This window comes from Sardina pilchardus, chromosome 5 (genome assembly GCF_963854185.1).
Source record: "Sardina pilchardus chromosome 5, fSarPil1.1, whole genome shotgun sequence".
Classification (NCBI taxonomy): domain Eukaryota; kingdom Metazoa; phylum Chordata; class Actinopteri; order Clupeiformes; family Clupeidae; genus Sardina; species Sardina pilchardus.
This window is the reverse complement of record NC_084998.1, coordinates 6058075-6078528: the sequence shown is the minus strand read 5'-3', so window position 1 is coordinate 6078528 and position 20454 is coordinate 6058075. Positions and strand designations below refer to the sequence as shown.

At 42.5% G+C, this 20454-nt stretch overlaps 2 protein-coding genes across 2 annotated transcripts; both read left to right on the top strand.

The window, feature by feature from the left end:
- Nucleotides 1-1487: 1487 nt before the first annotated feature.
- Nucleotides 1488-15620, top strand: bckdk (branched chain ketoacid dehydrogenase kinase). Its single transcript, XM_062536133.1, has 11 exons — nt 1488-1925; nt 2797-2865; nt 3639-3749; nt 4915-4962; nt 5372-5491; nt 5634-5732; nt 6590-6663; nt 8369-8497; nt 11278-11367; nt 13242-13397; nt 13991-15620. Exons 1-11 carry the CDS (start codon nt 1680-1682, stop codon nt 14133-14135), a joined length of 1287 nt encoding a protein of 428 aa, XP_062392117.1. The 5' UTR covers nt 1488-1679; the 3' UTR covers nt 14136-15620.
- Nucleotides 15621-15914: 294 nt separating this feature from the next.
- orai2 (ORAI calcium release-activated calcium modulator 2) lies at nt 15915-20284 on the top strand. Its single transcript, XM_062536132.1, has 4 exons — nt 15915-16053; nt 16806-16852; nt 17006-17241; nt 17659-20284. The coding sequence occupies exons 2-4, from the start codon at nt 16813-16815 to the stop codon at nt 18220-18222; spliced, it is 840 nt and encodes a 279-aa protein (XP_062392116.1). The 5' UTR covers nt 15915-16053; nt 16806-16812; the 3' UTR covers nt 18223-20284.
- The last annotated feature ends 170 nt before the right edge of the window (nt 20285-20454 follow it).

Here is a 20454-nt window from a genome sequence, read left to right as displayed (position 1 = left end):
GTAAATGTTAGCATTTACATTGTAGCAGCCCAGTCGTAAATGCATAGGCATTGCATATTATTGGACATTATTATGGACCAAAATTCATCAAAAGGTATTTTAAACTAAAATATCAAATACCCTAATTTAAGTGTATAAATAAACAACATAACACAGAGTACACACATTATGCATGACAACATTTTATTTTTTTATTTTGAAAATACTAAAACTACTTTTTAAAAGGAGAATGAAATCACTTTGCAAATATATTACATTTAATCTGTTCCTTCTGCAGTACACTGACTGTTGATTAAGTGATTAAGATTAGACACAAGGCATACATTTGCAAACAGTCAACAGATCAACTGTACTGACCTGCCTGTTACATCTCATAGCCTCAATACTGTATCAGAGATGCACTCAAAACGTCACAACCAAACTTGTCAAATGGTAAAAACTAACCACTGAACCTATTGACCACCACGAAAAATGGTCTTTGAGCAACCCAATACATACCATTACCTTAAAATAACAGCCTCAAACTCATGGTACACTGATATATAATGAGGAGAAAGAAGTATCTGACAATGTCAATACTTGCCCAGAATGCTGTTGATCAGGTAGGATCATAACACTTGGCTACCATCTAAGTGCTAAATGGTGTTCTACTGATGCCAAGGGACATAAATATGATTTTTCATTGTGTCGCTTCAGGTGATACATGGGGCAACTTTTTTCAGCAATGTTGCAGTGAATGTGTTCCAAGTTGATGGTCATGTTAATTTGCCAATTGATGATTCAAGTGTTTTAAATTCAATGAGTTTCCCAATAACAAAGGATGACCCCAAACAACAATACGAACATTGCTCAGAACATTGTTCCAAAGTTCTACCCAAAACAGGCAAACTGTAAGCATGGGTAACAAGCAGGCACATGTAATCCTGTGGGTTGATGTGAGAGGGAATGCAATGTGCGTGAAAAACCTATGTTACTCGTCTTGCACTGGACCATCTTGAATCTCAATAATCTAATCACAGTCTGGACAAAAAGTCAGCACCAGTCAGAAGCAACATTCATTGTTTTGCAATTTTATGCTGTTACCCATTGGTTTTACAAAAAAATATTGGCAGTATTGTTAAAGTACAAAAATACACACATTCAAACATTTGATATAGCCTATATAGATGAATATCGTCCTCCTCATATAGATAGACAAGTATAGGCCCATGATTAATACTGCCCATCTCTGTATCAGACCATGACTGCCGGTATTTTTCCAACCAACAATGCCAGTGTTTTTTATTTCAACAAACATAAAATGAAGGTTGATTGACGTGATGGGTGATATCTGAGTTTTAAAAAAAGACTGTCTGCAAGCAACCTTGTGTCTGGGCAGGCTAGGGGAGGGTAATTTCGTCTCTCCTCCTCCTCGAGCATTGATTGGATGGCTTTACAGACTGGTCTCCTGACAAACGTTTCAGCCTCTTAGCCCACCCTTTATCCAAATGCTTATTCTCTTCTGTATCATTCGGTTAGCTTGCTGGCTATGTGATTTGAGTCTGATACGTGCCTCTGTGCACGGAGTGGTCCTACAGTTGGGATGACATTGTAAATGGGAAGTAGATACATTTCAGGAAGGGATAACGACTGTTGTCCGCAGACACAGCTAATCAAAACTTCCTAACAACAGTAACAAAATGCGGCGACGAGTGACTGCACGAGCCATCGAGATGCTGGGCTGTGGTACAGTCGCCAACCCAGCAATGTCCAGGCAATTACTTGTGAGAACAATAAATGTCAATCCACTTGCTGTGGGGAATGGAGCAAACGAAAGATTCCGATCCACGTCTTCAATGCAAGGATACACGGAGCTAGCAAGGGAAAGGTCCAAAACCGTTACTTCGTTTTACAACCAGTCGGCCATTGACATATCAGCTGAAAAGGTAAGGTATCACCGAAATACAGTATCACCAGATTAGCAATGCTAGGGTGCTAGCTATCATAGCCGAAGAAGCCATAATTAGAACTGAACGAGTAGTGTCAGATACAGTAACGCGATAGATGTTGTTTACTTGAAATGTTTATATAACGTTACTGGTCGAAGTCGATTTGTTTAGACTTAACACTACTGTTAATTCATCCGGAAACCAGATACAACTTTGACTGGTGGCCATTGTTGTACGTTAACCTAGCTTTATGGCTAAAGTTAGGCCCCTTCCTTTTATTTATACGGTCACCTTACCCGTCCGCACCAGTCAGTTCCAGTACCAGACAGGCTTTTGCTAGTCAGCTAGTAAACTGATAATAGTTTTCTTGTAATATAGAATGGTTGCCTTGCTAGCTATCCACACGATAGCTGGCTGGGTAGCAATAGAGAAATACTGAACGTCAACTTTCAAGTTACTGTCATAAATGGTGTTTTGATAAACATGATGGCACCATCATTTATCAACTCATAGCGTTCACATCCTTTTGTCGTCAACAACGTTAACTCCGTTGTATTTAACATGCAAGCTTCGTAATTAATTCACCTGTACAATAACAGTTGTTTGTGAAGACATGCAAACTTGTTAGATTAGTTGTATAATATTGCGAGCCAGACATGCTGTCCCGAGGAGACGCTGTCTAACGTTACAAACATGTGGGTCATACCAAGGTCAGAATCTTACCCGCCTTCAGGGTACTCAGATGCCATGCAGTCAGCCGGGGCACCATTTTTTGGCTGCCTACTTTATGTAAGGGACTACGATCAAGGCTCTGCGTTGAAGCAACATCTGAAATATGTGGTATTTCTTTTTATTTCCTACTTTGCAGGCTTCTGTCAGACTTACTCCAACCACCCTGCTGTATGCTGGAAAAAATCCAGATGGACATCATGTCCTGGTAATTACACACAGTTGCTTCTTCATGCTCTTCACTTACACATACGACACAGACACTAGCAGAATGTTTTGGTGCCTGAGTAACAAGATCAAGGCTATGCTATCTTCAAACAGAGATCTTATTTGTAAGTCAAAGTTATGGTGACCTCTATATTTCGAGGGCTGAGAACCAAAGGGGCGTAATAAACATTTCACCAACTTTACAGGAGAGCCAAAACAAATCTAACTGCTTCTATATGAACAACATGCTTCTTGAATCCCCCTTGGGGATCAATAAAGTATCTATCTATCTATCTATCTATCTATCTATCATATGTTCACAGTCAAAGACCTTTGTTTTTTGTTCATGAAGTTATATTTATAAATATTTTACTTCTATAATGTTGTCAGCTAGAAAGAGCTCATCAAGAGCTTTCAGGTGATATATATAACTCAATTTTTACCAAAATGTCACTTACGCCCCTTTGGTCCTCAGCCCTCGATTTATTGTGCCATTATTTGCTGAGCCAAATAGTCAGGCTTCCTAATGATCTGAGAAAATATGGGGGTTTAAACATTAGTGTTAAAAGTTATTTTTGTTTTGTATTTATTTTACAAATCCCTTATAAGATGTAGGGGAAATTATTGAAACATCTCAATGCAGAATGCACATGTGCACATCATCTGTTTACTTGACTGTATTATCTCATACTGTATAATGAATATGACCGTGAGAGATGGGGGAGCTGAGGTGGGTCAAGCCTAATGTGGTCCTTCTGTGTTTGTGGTGTCTAGAGTAGTGCCAAGTACCTGCAGAAAGAATTGCCTGTGCGCATTGCACACCGCATCAAGGGATTCCGCAGCCTTCCCTTCATCATTGGCTGCAACCCCACCATTTTGCAAGTGGTAAGTGGACTGGGAAAGTCCTTATGTGTAATGAAGCAGTCATGTGAATCAACGAGAGGATGTCAAGTCAAGGTGGACTGTTAGAGATACAACTTTGGTACTGACCAACGATACTGGTGGAGAAAAAATGGTGCATTTATAGTTTGAAAATATTATAATGATAAATATTGTGTGTTTTTAGAATGTTTTTAGAATCCTTCTGGTAAAAAACCCCCACTTCCCATCCATTTTTGTCATTGTGTTTAATTTAGAAACCTAAAATGTGATGTTGTGCTCATTGTCCATCTAGAGTCCCTTTGTGGTCACATGGTATTCACCAGAGCAAAAACATGGTTGATTTATGACTGGTTAAACATTGCTGCACTGCAATTCATGCTCTATTACTGTCAACAGGATCATTTTATCCATCCAGAAAGTGATGTACTATTATGAAGAACACTCATTTGATACACTCCATTTAACTCATAGTTTTAAACTTTCAAACTCCGCTTTTTTATTTGGTATTTTCTGTGGAAGTGTAACACAGATACTGCTCCAGTTAGAAGTGTGAGTGTTGAAAAGAAAGTTCCCACAGTTGTTGTTTTTCTTACAAAGCCTGTTACCGTGTAGGAGAAAGGCCTTCCCCCTCCCAGTACCCTCTTTTGAAAGTCTTGTCTGTCTGTGAACTTTTACCCATATTTGAACTAAATTGCAGCGCAGGGAATTGTTGTTGTTAGGTAGGATCAGTTTTCGGGTTTCCAGTTGCACCGAAAAAGGACAATTTCAAGCAATCAGTCAGTTATATAAGAAAAAAAGGTGTTAAACATTCTGAAGATCAGGGCATAAGAAAAACAAATCCCAAGTAATAAACGATACATATTTTTGGAAGATCCCATGGAACGGGTAATGATGATGTAGTGGTGACTTGTGCTTCTAGTTTCATATGAGCATGTATTGCTCAAGCCTGTCTTTCCTTTCCCGTTTTATTTTTCCTCTTTGAAATCCCAAAATATGTTGACAACCGTAGCCACATGGACAAGAATTATGGCAGGGGCCAGAAACAGGGGGCTTGTCTATGGGAGGGTGCTGCTGAGGTCCAGCTGCCCTAAGGCCCTGGGTTACTACAATGTGCAGAGACTCCTCACGTTTGTTTACCTTGCATGTTTTTGTCTTTCAATTCTTACAGCATGAATTGTACATCCGGGCGTACCATGTGCTGAGTGACTTTCCATCGGTGAGTTTCTACTCACACACACACACACACACACACACACACACACACACACGCGTATCTTTATATGTTGACATAGACATTTAATAACATACCTGAATGGCTGTATATGCCAGTTCCATTGTAACAAGAGGACAAGAGATGTTTTTCCCCAAGGCCATTTATAATGCACACACATAATGACATGGAGAGTTCTGGCTTATGTGCTGCATTTAGACAGGAGATTCAGGCCTCAGACTCAAATATTGCATGCTATGAAAATATTACAATGAAAATGAAAGTATCTCAGAATGTCTATTAACTGCTAGACATGTGCTTAAAGTATTGTTTTTGTGGTTCTTCTGTCAGAGATACTTTTCTACGTAGCTCAGCCTTTTCTGTTTCCTTCTCTCTGTTTTCTTCTACCTGGTAGATCAAGGACCAAGAGACAGAGGCTCGCTACAGTAAACTTGTGCAGCAGCTGCTTGACGACCACAAAGATGTGGTCACCATGCTTGCCGAGGGCTTCAGGGAGTGCCGAAAGCACATCCAGGTGAGATCGTTTGGCTGGTGTTCCTCTGTGCTTTGTTTGCATGCACTGGCTTCTTGTCTGTGTCTGAAATCTGATATGTGGAGTCTGTTTTTGTGGGTGTCTGATATCTGAAGTCTGTTTTTGTTGTTTTGGTTTCTGCCAGGATGAGAACCTGGTCCGTAATTTCTTAGACACCACTCTGACCTCTCGCCTGGGGATCCGTATGTTGGCCACACACCACCTCGCCCTGCATGAGGATAACGTAAGTTGCGTTCCAGCATTTGAAGCTGCACTCTCCGCTTCATGCGTCATGCTTCATGTGTCATGCTTCTTAGGCCCAGGCTGCACCAGGTCTACAGCTGAAGCTCTCTCTTCGCGGAGAATAAAAATTGTTTTAGAAGATTGGTTAAATTTATTTGAACATACGCACCACTATCACGTAGCCTTCCGGTCTCTTCTCTTCTTGGCCTTTACTTCTCAGACTGCATATACCTTTCTTTTAGGTCTATGGCATATACTGTAACATGAAAAACGCATGCAGATTCTACTGCAAATCAGTTTTTAGTGCCTGATGTTTCACCATGGAAATGAACGGCTCATTCTGTAGCCCTTGCCACCTGCTTTAGTGATGTAAAGTGGCTGGTAAGACTAGCCAAGTAGGCCACCAATATTTTTATATGACCCAATTATGCAGTCTATATTTAAACATGAGCGTAGGGTCCTGGATACTATTGCATGACTCTGCACTCCTATCAAAATCGTGGTCAGTGAACTCGCTAGCCAACAGAGCTCCACTACACTAGGTCGTATGTAATGTTAAAATGGGCAGTGCCGGGGTAACCTCTGGCACGACTCCAGGAGATAACTCTGGCAGTCTATAGGTTCTACATTTCCAGACAGTCTACTTTTTGCCAAGAGCTAACGGGCCTTATAGAACGCCATTGTGAACATGTTGCCTGCAGCTGTTTTTTTCAGATCGCTGAAAGCTCTGACATGAGTTCAGGAATATTTTATTTTGATGTTTCATTATCCTCATATATGTGTAAGTTGTGTGTTCTGTCCATATGCTGTAGTGTTAGCCAGTGGCTATGTGGCACATAGTTCTTGTTTCTATTTCAGGCTGATTTTGTGGGGATCATCTGTCGGCGACTGTCCCCCAAAAAGATAATTGAGAAGTGGGTGGATTTTGCCCGGTGAGTGTCCTTTCTCCCCTGCACTGCTTTAGATCAAACTTGATTTCGCTATCAGTGACTGATTGTCTCTCCAGCCAGTAGCCAGTGTTCTGGCTCAATTTAGCTTTGTCACCATAGCAGCACCTGAGCTTATCGCCGGTGTCTTATCACTACTTATCAGGTTCGTCAAAGGTAAACAACTTAGGCTAGACAGAGGAAAGAGTGGTTCCATTGACTGATTGAGATTGTGACGAGCAGTGGTGGTCAACTTCTTTCGTCCACATTGGAAAAGACCAAAGAATTGCAGCCAAACATGCGCATGTTTCACCTTGTTTTAAACTCGGCAGACGGAAGCACCTAAGATGGGAATGTTTGTTTTGGCTCCATTAGCCCAAGGTTTATATCGACCAATCTATCCGGGCCACATCACCCACGTCCTGCTTCAGTCAGCTGATACAGTTCATATCGAAATATTTTGTACATTTTATGTTTATGCTTATGTACAGGTTTTCTCAAACTACTGCTACTGGTTTACACATGAATGAATGTGCTACACAAACAGCAGTTGCTCTAAATGATTTCACTCGTCATGAAATGGACAGGAGGACACGCAGAGAAATCTCCAGAAAGCCTCTTACAGCGAGGGGTTTCTAAAACGAAGCGAACATTAGTTCACATCGCTGCTGACTGAGTGCAGTGCACAAAACTCACATGCTGTCCCTGCTAAGACTCTCTAGGAATGTGCAGCTGACTAGCCCAGCTCTTTTTCGGTGCTACTTGCTCTCCCCTCAGCCCCTCTGAACAGGCCCTGCCTGAAAGGCTGTTTGCGCTCGAACAATGGCGCTGAATGCAGACCCCCCCAACCCCTCCTCACCCCCAGTCATGGGGTCTCTGGCTCAGCCAGTGAACTGTCCTCACACCCCTTGGCATGGGGATATGATCAAAGTGAGCAGTCAGTTCCCCACTGCTTTCACAGAGAGTTTTAAACAAAACACCAAATAGCCAACTGAATTTTTAATCATTTAGTAATTAATCACCAGTTTGTTGCTATTATGTTGCACAGTCCCTCTGACAGTGTAGCTACACGTTTAAGAGGTCGAGGGTCACTGGGTAATGAGCAGGGTAACACACTGACTGTTTGTGCTCCTACTTACATAAGACAGGGTTAGGACCCGGGGAAGGGTTACGTAAGAACACACTCCATACATGTGGCACTCCCCCTCCGCTCTTCCCTAAGGGATCTGTCATGTGCACACTGATTTATTAGTTTGTTATCCACAGTGTGTTCCTAGAAATGGCCATGTGTTCCCTTCATTTTTCTTTTGGTTCTGAAAAGCTGTAGCTAAAGCTCTTGCTGGTTGATGTGTGACTTATTGTCTCTTAGTCTGTGTCTTCTGTTGCATTACTTGGCTTATATTAAACCAGAGTCATTTAAACAGCTGTTTGCATTGCAATGTAACATACTGGGTGACTCATTTTACCCTTGTTAGTTCTTCTACCCTCTGTAGACAATAATGAACTTGAACTTGAGTGAGGATCTCGTGTCACGGAGCAGAACTCTCGTTACACATTCCTGGCGCTTGCATAACACCCAACAGAGTTAGACCAGTTGCATGGAAATGCCTCTTTGCTTTTATGTAAGATGTAAGGGGTCTTGACCTGAGAGGCCTCCCCTTCCATGCCTGCTCTTACCAACATGCCTTCCCTTCCCTCCCCTCCCCTGCAGACGCCTGTGTGAGCACCAGTATGGCAACTCCCCACGTGTCCGCATCAACGGCCATGTGGCGGCCCGCTTCCCATTCATCCCAATGCCCCTCGACTACATCCTGCCCGAGCTCCTGAAGAATTCCATGAGGTAACTGACATCTCCTGGAATCCGCTCCCTCCCGACACCCTCCAGCCAAGAGTCCTCTCTGTGTCCTCCTCTGCTAATGCTAGTCTGTGTAAGCCTAGCAGCGTCACCAAATTGTGTTCATGTTCATGGTATTTCAGAAGACAATGTTATCCAAAGCAACTTACAACATTAGGATAGGCCAGTTGTCTTAAAACAGACTTAAAGGTACGGTGTGTAGTTTGACAATAGGCTTCATTGTTGTATAATCGGTTACCTGTAAATATGAATCCTTGTGTTGTCATTATCCTAAATAAGCCCTTTATATTAGGGATGTACTGGTGCACAAAAATCATGATTTGTTACTTGTTACTACGTGTTGAAGTTGGGGTTTGATTAATTCTTGGTACATTATGCCTGTAAGGACTGCTAGCTTAACATTCACTGACAATATAGCTAATGCTCAACAGATCGAAGTAGGAATAGTTTTATGAAATGGTGTCAAATTAAATGAAAATGCATTAACTAAACTGACATATGGGCTGCCTAAAGCAACACTAAAGAGTTTTTCGTACCTTAACATAATGTTTTCAAAATCATTTCAGCGGTTCATCTACTCGTGACAGGGTGACCGGTACTTCTGCATTCACTTTGCGGCTCTCGGCTGATCGGCTATAACCACACTATGTAACTTTACTAGATCGGGTAGCGTACCTGTGGTTTGATAGATAGATAGATAGATACTTTATTGATCAAATGAGACCTAAGAAACTACAAATTTGCCTTGTTCGATGTTGCAACACATCATACTTTCATAAAACCATGCAACATGTTCGATGTTGCAACACATCATACTTTCATAAAACCATGCAACATGCTCTACCTTGTCTGTGGACATCGTTATTTGGTGGATAAACAAATAGCGTGCGTGCAACAGAGGAAAAGTGCTTTAGTGTTGCTTTAATATGTTTGTGTGGGAACTCGAATTTGATACATGCTCTGCTCATTTAAAAAAAAAAAAAAAAAAAACTCTACTCACTGTAAATCACTGTTTAAGACTGTATTTGGCACATCCTGTACCCAAACAGTTCAGTACAAGTATGTATACCTTTGTGCCCCTACTATATAGAGAGAGGGTGGACGAGGGCCTTTTGCAGTGTTCTGTGTGACGCTGCCGTATTCACACGTTAAATATAAACTGTTGCAATTGGGCACAGATATAAGCCGCTTGCATAATGCAGGGCTCCTCTGGGATGCTCTAAATTAGGTGATGAAGTCGGTGACACTGTGCTTGAACTCTGCACTTGAAGTAGACATAATGCATGCATGGCATGACCTGAATTCCCACCTTCCACCTGTGCTCCATCAGTCTCTCCGGTTCAATGAGATAGTGGGCACTGGGCAGTGTTGTTGACGGGCTGGTCCTGGTTGGTCCTGGTCGGTTCCTGACTAAAATGAGATGTCCGTCAGTCATGCTCCTTTAATGGGCGCGTTACACAAGGCCTGGAATCATTAGGTGGCGGCCAATTGGACGGCCTTTTATCCAGTTGGCCAGAACTCGCATTGCAGCCATAAGCGAGGAAAAAATTCCATTGTCACTGTTAAGTGTGGCGTGAAGGGCCAAGGCCGTGAGCTGACTGGGCATAATTCTTACCCCAGTGACTGACAGCCTTACTGCCACTGGACTTACTGCCATCTTCTCATTCCCCCCCCTTATTTTCTCTGTTGTTCTTTAATCAATGCACCTTTTTTCATGATTCACTGCAGAGAGTAATCCGCATGTAATCTGTCATGTGCATTAATGTTTAGCCAGCTGAGAAGCCTGCTTTTGTTTGCTCAACCATGATGGCTGCTATTACTGTCCAAGTAACCAGAGATCAAAAAATGTCCCGACATGAATTGCCTTGCTTGCTTTAGGCGACGTGGCATAGTGACCTCAAGATATTTCATTCTTCTCAAGTGCGCTGTATACTTGGCAGGAGTGAAAGTAGGTTATATGCATGTTGGAATTTGATTTTCCATGGCACTTATCCAAAGTTTGAATTGTGCTCTACTTTTGTCTCGCCTCTTGACTTACTTCTTAACAGCGTATTTGTTTTATTTTTAACCTTTTTAACATCAGTTTTCACAAAGTAGTACAAATGGTATCCAAACTTTATTTTTCAGTCTTAGTAATTTCTTGCTCCCCATGACTGTTTTTTGGTGCGCCTCAACTGTAGCATTAAAGCGGATTAGATTTGTATCAGATAGACGTTCCTCTACCCCTCATGGGAAGAGGCTGTTGCCTAAGGAACTCGAAGCTGTTGATGAGCGATTTTGACCCTGGCAGTGGAGAGATGCAGGCTATGCTCTCTGTCTTTCCTCTGTGCTCAACTGAACGCCATGTTCTTGGCAGGAGGTCTTGGCCTTAAGTGCTTTTTGGTGCGAGTCCAGTGGTGTTCCTTCTGGAATAGCAGCCTCATAGTGACCCAGACGACAAAAGGCGCCCTGCTCTGCAATGTTCAACTTTTATGTCGTTGCTCCCGTGTCCTACCTTGTGCGAGAGAGCATTAATAGTTTTTTTTTGCCTCACGTGTCTGCAGTTAATTTTCTTGTATTATGCACTGGCCTCATCCTGTTGCAACAAACCATTCATGCAAATTCTAAACACATCTTAAAAACATGCAAATGAGATTCAAAATCTGAGCAAACACCGATATTGTGATCGTGTTACGGTGCAAGTTCAGAAGAAAACTAGTGTCTTGTACCAACGTTCAAAGCCAAAGCATTTGAGAGCCTAACCCTTTTTTAATTGTTATTCCCAGAGCCACCATGGAGAGCCACCTGGACACACCGTACAACGTGCCTGATGTTGTGATCACCATTGCTAACAATGAGACCGACTTTGTCATCAGGTGAGTAGCTAGCCCTCCTCATGCGTACGGAATGTATGCCCTGAAACTCGCATACAGGGCACCAGACGGCTCTCTCTGTGAAGCGGCAGAGGTGTGGATCTGACGGGATGAGACTCCTGCGGATGGTGTTTTTCCAGATGGAAACGTAGACTGTATAAATAAGGCTGGAAAGGGTAGTCGGGTGGCCATGGAAACCACTTTCGTTTCTGCATTCCATGCACAATCGGCTTGTGGCACTAATGCTCCTGTATGGGGAAGTGTAGGTGCCCTGTTTGCTCTGAGTAAATTTACCCACGCTATAACATTTGCTCTTTCACTGACCTTGTATGTTTACTGTTGGGGTTCCTGACTGGAAGCATGTTTTTCCCTTCCGGAAAGATTTGTGCTTTGGGAGGAATTTCCCTTCATCTGTATTTTAAGCAAATAATGGGTGAGGGATAAATTTAAGATCTTTTCTACCCAAAAGGGCTGAACTTGGGGTGAAATTGGACCATAATTACAGTGCATATGCTCCACCTGTGTTATTCCCCACACAGCTTTCCACAGATCCAATTGAGATGTGCACATATTATTAGTAAGGTCTATTCAAGATGGTCTTAAAGGCAGATCAAATAAATATCACCCCTTTCCTACACTTACAGTAATTCTCACAATAAATGAAATAGCTTTTTTTGCCCAAAACCTTCAAACATTTCATTTGAATTTTTAAACATCAACCATTTTTAGCCTAGCCTGGGAATACCCATTAGAACCTTAGGCATATTTGGGATTTGCTCTGAAGGTCTGTCTGGTCAAGACTCCATTGAAGCCCATTTAAATGTCCCTAAATAACGGGCACGCAAATACAATTGCTAATCCGGCATGGACGTGTATTTCTTTGGAGTTGAGTTAAACAACTGTGTATACAACGTTCAATTTCTGAAACAATTTGGTAAGAGCTTAATGCACCAGTTTAAGTTTCATTTCACTGCTAGTTACGCCCCTGCTTGAAGTTGTAAGTCAATTAACCTTTTAAATTCTTTTAAATTCTTGCTGGTACTACCACAATCTCTATGGCTTCATATTATTTATCTCTCCTCTGGGTATCTAGCCTGGTCCTGCCCTCCTAGTTACCCATGGGCATAACATAACAAAGAAAATGTCAACCCACCTAAATGGGCCACACGCTAATTCATTTATCATTTGCAGAACATTTCTCTGGAAGTGTTACTTGGCTCTCTTCTTTGCCAGCCACTCCTCTCCCGACTCTTCAGGATGAACTGCTCTCTTGTCTTCCCTGTGTTTTTTTTAACGATAACAGTCTAAATAACAAAGCCATCCGTTTGTATTATTTAAAAGATGTGCCCCAACATGTCGGATCATGTTCCTGAAAAAGATAACCGGTAACTGTGGCCACAGCGACGTCAGATGCATGGAGTTGGCAGAGTCAGGCAGAAGTGAATAAATAAAAGATAGACAGATCAGAATTGAACACTGGCTGGCTGCATGTGATTTGGTTTATTCAATTTCACTTCACTGGAGAGTTCTCGCCCATTTCAGAGTCCCCACCTTGACGTAGCGTCTGAACTCTGGCCCACGAGCTAACACGGGACTGCACTAGCGTACTTTCACCCATGCTTCTTGCATTAACACAGGCTGATTGTGTTCAGTAACAAAGTCCTGGAATATGGAAATACCACCGTAGAATGTGTAATAATTGAGAAATCCAGTCGACAGTGTTCTAATGACATTGCTACGTGCAAGTGTACAAGTGGAGATGGACCGAGTGCTCCAGTCATGAATGCTGGAATCACTTTGAGAGAGCTTAGACACATATATCTGATCTGCCACTGTAAAGAGTACATGAATGTGATCCAGTCTGCTGTGATGCACAGGATATCGGACCGTGGCGGCGGCATCCCTCACAGTATCCTGGAGAAGGTGATGGACTACCACTTCAGCACCGCAGAGGACAGCGCTCAGGACCCCCGCATGAGCAACCTCTTCAACAACATCACCAACAGCGGGCCCCAGTCGGGTCCCATGCATGGGTGAGAACATGTCTTGCGCTCTGACGAGGACGCTGTCTTTCTGTCTGCCTTTACATCTGTCGTATATCTTTTGCTTATACTGAGGAGGCTGTTCTAGTCCATTGTGTATACTGCCCTTTTATTGAGGAAGCAGTGTTAGTCTTGTATCATTTACTTTTATAGAGAAAGCAAGTCTCGTCTTCTGTCTTGTGAAAAGGTTGTACCAGATGTATACTGCTCTACAAAGCAAAAAGGCAGTAACTGCATTTTTGGTCAAATTAGTTATTATCATTTCATGACATTCAAGTTGTTATGAAGATTGATATGTACCAAAAGTAAGCTAAGGGAGAGTAACAAAACCTCCATATGTCCAATAATCCACCTACAACTACTTAGGCTGGACAACAGAATAACTTTCTGGCTTTTTTCAGTTTGCACTACGCAGTTTGCGTAGTTACTACCTTTTTGCTTTGTAGGGCAGTATATGTATATGTATATCCTGTCTGAACGCATGGATGTCAAGAGAAGTCGCTTTGGACAAAAGCGTGTGCAAAACAATACCATAACCATTAGAAACCTCAGGCTAATGCCGCTCCTCTGTGCTACCCCCTCAGCTTTGGCTTCGGTCTCCCTACCTCCCGTGCCTACGCCGAGTACCTGGGGGGCTCCCTCTCGATCCAGTCCATGCAGGGCATCGGCACCGACGTCTACCTGCGCCTGCGCCACATCGACGGCAAAGGAGAGAGCTTCAGAGTCTGAGAGACGAGGGCGACGTCTGCCCCCTTCGGTCAACGGGGTTGGCTACGGCAGTTTGCTTGAAAGGGTTGGAGCTTGGCCACGTCAGACTTGAGTCTGCACACTTCACCCCATCTTAACCCCCTGAGTGGTTTCAACGTGGCCCAAAGCCTTTGCCCCCCCCACCCCTCACCTTACTTTTTTCCCCGTTCTTTTTTTGTTGTTGTTTGTTGTTGGTTTTGATTTCAGTATCTCAATAACATGTCTCCACCACAGCATGCAAAACATTTTCTTTGAGGTGGGAGGGAAAAGAAAAGTGTTGTATGATATTCTCGCTCACTGTGTTTTTTAAACTGAAAAACAAAACAAAACAAAAAACAGCCCTTCAGCCTTAACGGGGGTCGATGGCTCGATAAGTGTCATATACAACCCAAACCGAGTATTCCAGCGAAACCTCAAAGGACTGTTTCAAGGAGCCCCTGCTCCCCACACTCCAGAGGCAGTGAGAGACGCCGCTTGCCTGGACTTCAGCAAGTGAGGAGTTGCCTTAGGATTACGACTGATCTCATGAACTTTTTCAATCGCCTGGGCTGCTGTATAACACAACCTCTCCCATGTCAAACTCAAGACCTCCTTTCTCCCCCATATAAATGTGTGTACCTTTACGAGAACAGCTGGCAAATAGGAAAGCCTCATGCACTGTAACTAATGCTTGACTCGATGCCTAACCTGCATAGGATTTGTCATGAAAAGGATCTGTGTAGCATTGTCTCTTTCTTTTTTTTAAATGTAGTAATTTTTTGTGTTTTGTGACAGTTTCTTCAGACAAATAGGATCAAGAGTGTCAATATTTAAATTATGATTTTCTAAGTCGTCAGTAAGCTTGGGCTTTGTGGGTATGAAAAGGTCACATTCCAGAAAGGGCAGTTCATTTCTAAAGTTAGGAGATGGGCTTCTTTGAAAATGCTCTAATGATAAGAATCATCAGAGGTGCATGAAGCTCTCCTATGTCTGTGAGTTTTTACTCTTTCATTTTTTTTTTTCACCCTGATATTGTGCCCTTGTAGTTGCATTAAAACGGCCACAGGGACCTTTAATTTGTGTCAGTAAGCTTTTATGTGCCTCTGATTCTGTTTATTTTTAAGAAAGGTCATACATTATCAAATGTTTTTTGTTATTTCGGTTGGTTGCATGGACTGCATGTAGTCAACAAGTGGTGGTTTGTTACACAAGTTTGCCCCCTGCTGGCTAAACTTGCGGGAAATAATGCCCAAATTAATTATTTTGTTGACGGGCATGGTCTGTATGCGGTAGTTTTAAGCATTCGTTTCGGTGGTCATGGCAAAGGAATATAATCTTGTAAACCTAAGTATATTCTTCAATACATGGCCAAGTAAGTGGCGTGCGCTTGCTAAATGATGTAGCAGGGAACATTGGATTTTGTTGAGTGCTTTTGTATAGCGGCCGTGTCCATTGTTTTGGGCATTATTAAACTCTGAATGAGTGCTATTCACTTTCTTGTTTTCATTTACTAATCTGTACTGTAGGCTATTTGGTTACAGTATGATTGCTTAAAATAAATCAAAGGGCACGGCTATGCAATAGGCCTATCCATTACAAATTGATAACCTTTAAACAAAGAAATGATAAGCAACCGCAATTTTGGCCTGTGCTGTTTGTTCAATCTGTCAGGTGTTAATTAAAAGAGCAAAGTTGGTGAAAGAATGACGTCGATAAAAAGAAATGAACTTGATAAAAATTATGCGTGTCACACCCGTGTCACGTGACATTGAGGATGTTCGGAGGAGGGGGTAAGTTAAGGAAATGTACCTCTCTGGTTGTCCTGGCATCCGACATTTCTTTTCAGATTTTTTTTTTGTTTCACTGGTATAAGCTCGTCAACGTTGATGTAGATACTTGCTGAAAGTCGCCTTTCTTCAAGGTGAGTTGAGTTGAAGAGGCAGCATATGTTTGACAACGATTTTTAGGATGCTAACAAATGCTAAGCAGTACAAATATGTGATGCAGGCAGCTGGACTCCTGCTGTTACGAGTTGAAGCTTGCTTCAAATTGAGCCATTTTGAATACGTTGTAAACATGACGTAGCTTTAGTATTACCATGAAATATTAAAACGTTAATTTTGAATTCATTGTAGCTGATAATATCGGCCACGTTATTGTTGCGCTCTTGATCGCAACCTGAAATCTAGTATTTAACCAATGGTCCACAGTTGCCATGCAAAAGAATCCATCATAGGTAACAAGTGATAGTTAAGTCGTTTGCAAACAGCATCTTATCTTTTAGAGCTTCCTCTGTGAGCTTCTAATTCAGATCTAGTTAGCATGGAATCTGACGTGGCACCACAACAGCGCTGGTTCTGGTGACATTAATTAAATGCTCGGAAAATAGTCATCTACTAGAATCATTGATCAGTGCACATATGCAAAAAGAATTGTTCTTTAACTGTGTAATTTGTGATTTATCCATGATCGAGGGTGTTGTTTTCTTCCATATCGATGGCCATAGTTGGTTTACGTGTTAGGAATTTGATTTGAGAACTTGCTGCGCTTAGAGGCCGCTGACTGTTTTTTTCCTGATTTAATATGTAAATTAAAATGTCTAATTATTAGCCTTGGGTATAGACAGCGTATATTTTGAATGTCACGCAATTTCTCTTTCCCTGTTCACTGTAGATATGTAATGAAAAACAGCTCGCCTAAATCAGGGGAAGCCCAGCCAGGTAAATGTAGCCATCAATGTTCTGCAAAACCCTCCTTGACATTGTCAATGTCCACTGTCGAATTGCTTTACTGATGGCGATCCTCCATAATGGTCATTTTTGTCCACAAGGCAATTATTTTAGTTAACGAATGGCGCTTGATGTCTCCCCTAGTTGCCATGAGCAGTGAGCTGAATGTACCAATGGGCTCCCCAGCTCCAGGTGCCTCGGAAAGACTTCAGGATGGTGGGGGAATGGATTATCGAGACTGGGTCCGCCGCAGCTATCTTGAGCTGGTCACATCAAATCATCACTCCGTCCAAGCATTGTCTTGGAGGAAGCTCTATCTGAGCAGGGCCAAGCTGAAAGCCTCAAGTCGCACTTCTGCATTGCTGTCTGGTTTTGCCATGGTTAGTCTTGTCTAACAACAATAAAAGGAAGCAACAAGGGATTCCTGGAATATGTAACACAGTATGATCAGAGCTCCTATGGTGTTGCTGTTTAGGTCTACTTTCATTCAAATCTAGCACTTGTGTGGATATTTCTGACACCTGTGGTCTTCATGACTTATGGTTAGTCTTGTCTAACAACAATCTTTTCAAAGGAAGCAACATGGGATATTGCTGGAATTTGTAACACAGTATGATCAGAGCTCCTATGGTGTTGCTGTTTAGGTATACTTTCATACAAATCTAGCACTTGTGTGGATATTTTTGACACCTGTGGTCTTCATGACTCATGCTTATGTGTTTTTCCGTAGCACTGCTTTCATGTGAATCCAGCAGTGAAATCTGTGGTTTTCATGGCTTTCCTGACCTTATTTGCAGGTGGCCATGGTTGAGGTGCAGCTTGAGATGCAGTACAGTTACCCACGTTTCCTGCTGATCGCCTTCAGCGTGTGCACCACCGTGCTGGTGGCCGTCCACCTCTTCGCCCTGCTCATCAGCACCTGCATCCTGCCCAACGTGGAGGCGGTCAGCAACATCCACAACCTCAACTCGGTGAGCGAGTCCCCGCACGAGCGCATGCACCACTACATCGAGCTGGCCTGGGGCTTCTCCACGGCCCTGGGCATCCTGCTCTTCCTGGCCGAGGTGGTGCTGCTGTGCTGGATCAAGTTCCTGCCCGTGGACGCCAAGCTGCCAAGCTGCAAGGACGGCTGCGCCACCCAGGGGCCGCCGAAAGACGGCGCCGTGAACATCGGCTGGGAGGCGGCGCTGGCCTCCACCATCATCATGGTGCCCGTGGGCTTCATCTTCGTCATCTTCACCATCCACTTCTACCGCTCGCTGGTGCGCCACAAGACCGACCGTCACAACAAGGAGATCGAGGAGCTGCACAAGATCAAAGTGCAGCTGGACGGCCAAGAGAGAGGCCTGCAGGCGGTCTGAGGTCAGGGCTCTGTGTGATTGGCCTCTTCTGTGTCCTAGGTCATTTCCTGTTCTGTATCCTCCGCCTTCTCTAGCGCGTCCTCCAGCACCTCCGTCTGCCTTCCCTACACCTGTGCCGGTTCAACTAATCCTCACTATGCCTGCAGTATGTTCTCTTGAATGCACTGCGCTCTGTTACGTTCCGTGGAACCGTGCCGTGCATCCACATGAGCTTACCCATGCTACTTGTGTGAGGTCTTGGAGGATATATATTTTTAACTTAATTTGATGGACGTTTACAGTTTACATCAAGGGCTATTTGACCTTTCTTTCAGGTTCTGATATATTTTCTGCAATTTTCTTGTGCCATCGCTCACTCAGCCTTTTGCAGTCTATTTCAAAGCCTTCAGTTGTTTATCATTCTAATGATCACCCCTTGATGGTATTTCGCCTCATAAACCCAAATTCAGGGTTTGCGCTTTAGTAGATAGTGCTTAATACTGTAGTGTTATGCTTCATTCACTGGTGAGGTAGCGCTTCCATTTTGATATCCAGGAAGTGTTACAGGAGGAGAAAAAAGATTATGGAAATTCCTAATTGTGCTCATCTGATGACCGAAGCAGTGTTTGAGAGCACTGCCAAGCAATATGCAAATGAATCCTGTTGTTTAAGCAGGCATATAATAAGCTAATTCAATTCATTTGTCGAAAGGTCAATAGTGGTAGTGCCCATTTACTTGTTCGATCTTGTGTGGTCCCATCCTTGGCAAATGCGGTGTTTGTCTCAGTTTTAATGTCAAATTGTGCTAATCAATTATATCCAGCTAGCTATATACTCGTTTTCCTATGACTATACTTTCCCCAAATGCTCTGTTCCCTCATATGGAATGCCAAATGCCACCCTGTGAGCACCACTTAAAATGGCAGCAAGAGAGAACTAATAATATCCAGGAACCTTCCTTTCTTGGATGGGCCTACCACATTTTTGCACACATTTAATGTTTATATCTTTTCAAATGGATGTTACATAGTCTGTCACAGCATCGGATTACATGGTTTTTTAGATCTATATCTGTTTTTGCTTTATGTGTCTTCAAGCACAAACTTCTAGAATGTTTCATCAGGGTTTCTTTCAACGTTTTGTTTTTGTGGTTGTTGTTGCCCAGTGAATGTTGGAGGAGTATGAATAGTTGCATTGGAATTGCTTTTACAAGAAGAGACTCAGAATAATAACTAGGGTCAAATGTGCTTTGCACCGTGACTTTTTATGGAAGTCTGTGTACTGTGGATGATAATACAATAAGGGAATGCCCAGGAGATGCAAATTAATTGCGGTTAAAAAAACAGTCGGTTTGTTCTATTTACATTATGATAATAGATGATGTTTGGGTACGGCTGAGAGAAGTTTGCCTCTGCCAGGTCATGTAAATAGGCTAAAACTGCTAAATCTTATTAATGTGGCCGAGGGAAAGGAATCTAAGAGCAAGATGTGGGGAAGACATTCCAAAATTATTTGACCAGCCATTTGCCTACCTTATATGACTACGGTGAAAAAATGCACAAGTGCACTTGTAGAGCAGTTGGGCATAAACTGTGTCCCAGTGTGTTGCCTCATGAATAATATTGTAAGAATGTAAAAAAAAAAGATTAAAAAAAAAGAAATAACCAAAATTAGCTAATTGGAAAGATGCAGAGCAATTTCTATAGTGGGTTAACTCTCTATGCCTGTGATGAAATCATTTCAGCTCTTTAACCACATGGTGCATTTGTGCCCTCAAAGTGCCAATAAGGTGACTGACCAAATGAAAGGTAATTTACTGTGCTCATGGAGGACCTAACTTGCACTTTTCTCTCTTGAGGAAAAATACTCGTCAGTTTTACTATGCTGTAACGTAAGGCCTTTTGTTTTCAACATTGAATGCAACATCAGAAAGCCGTACGTTTGCTCTGTGTAGGCTTACTGTGTACTGAGCAGTGTATTGGTCAACCTAATATTGAATTGTGATACCGCATGCCTTTTCCTGTATTGTCTATTGCTGTCTGTTAAGTTATGTTCAATAAACACTGTATTTTGTTTATTTTCAGCTGTGGTGTTTGTATCAATGGTGTTCAATGCTCAATGGTGCCCCCCTCCCCACTGGTCTTTTTCTTTATGGAGAAGTTTTAATTTGAACTTTAGTGTTGTTGGGAAAACAGTCAGACAAGCTCTGCTGCCACGATTAGCAACCGTCTCCTCCTGTTCCCTGACCTTACG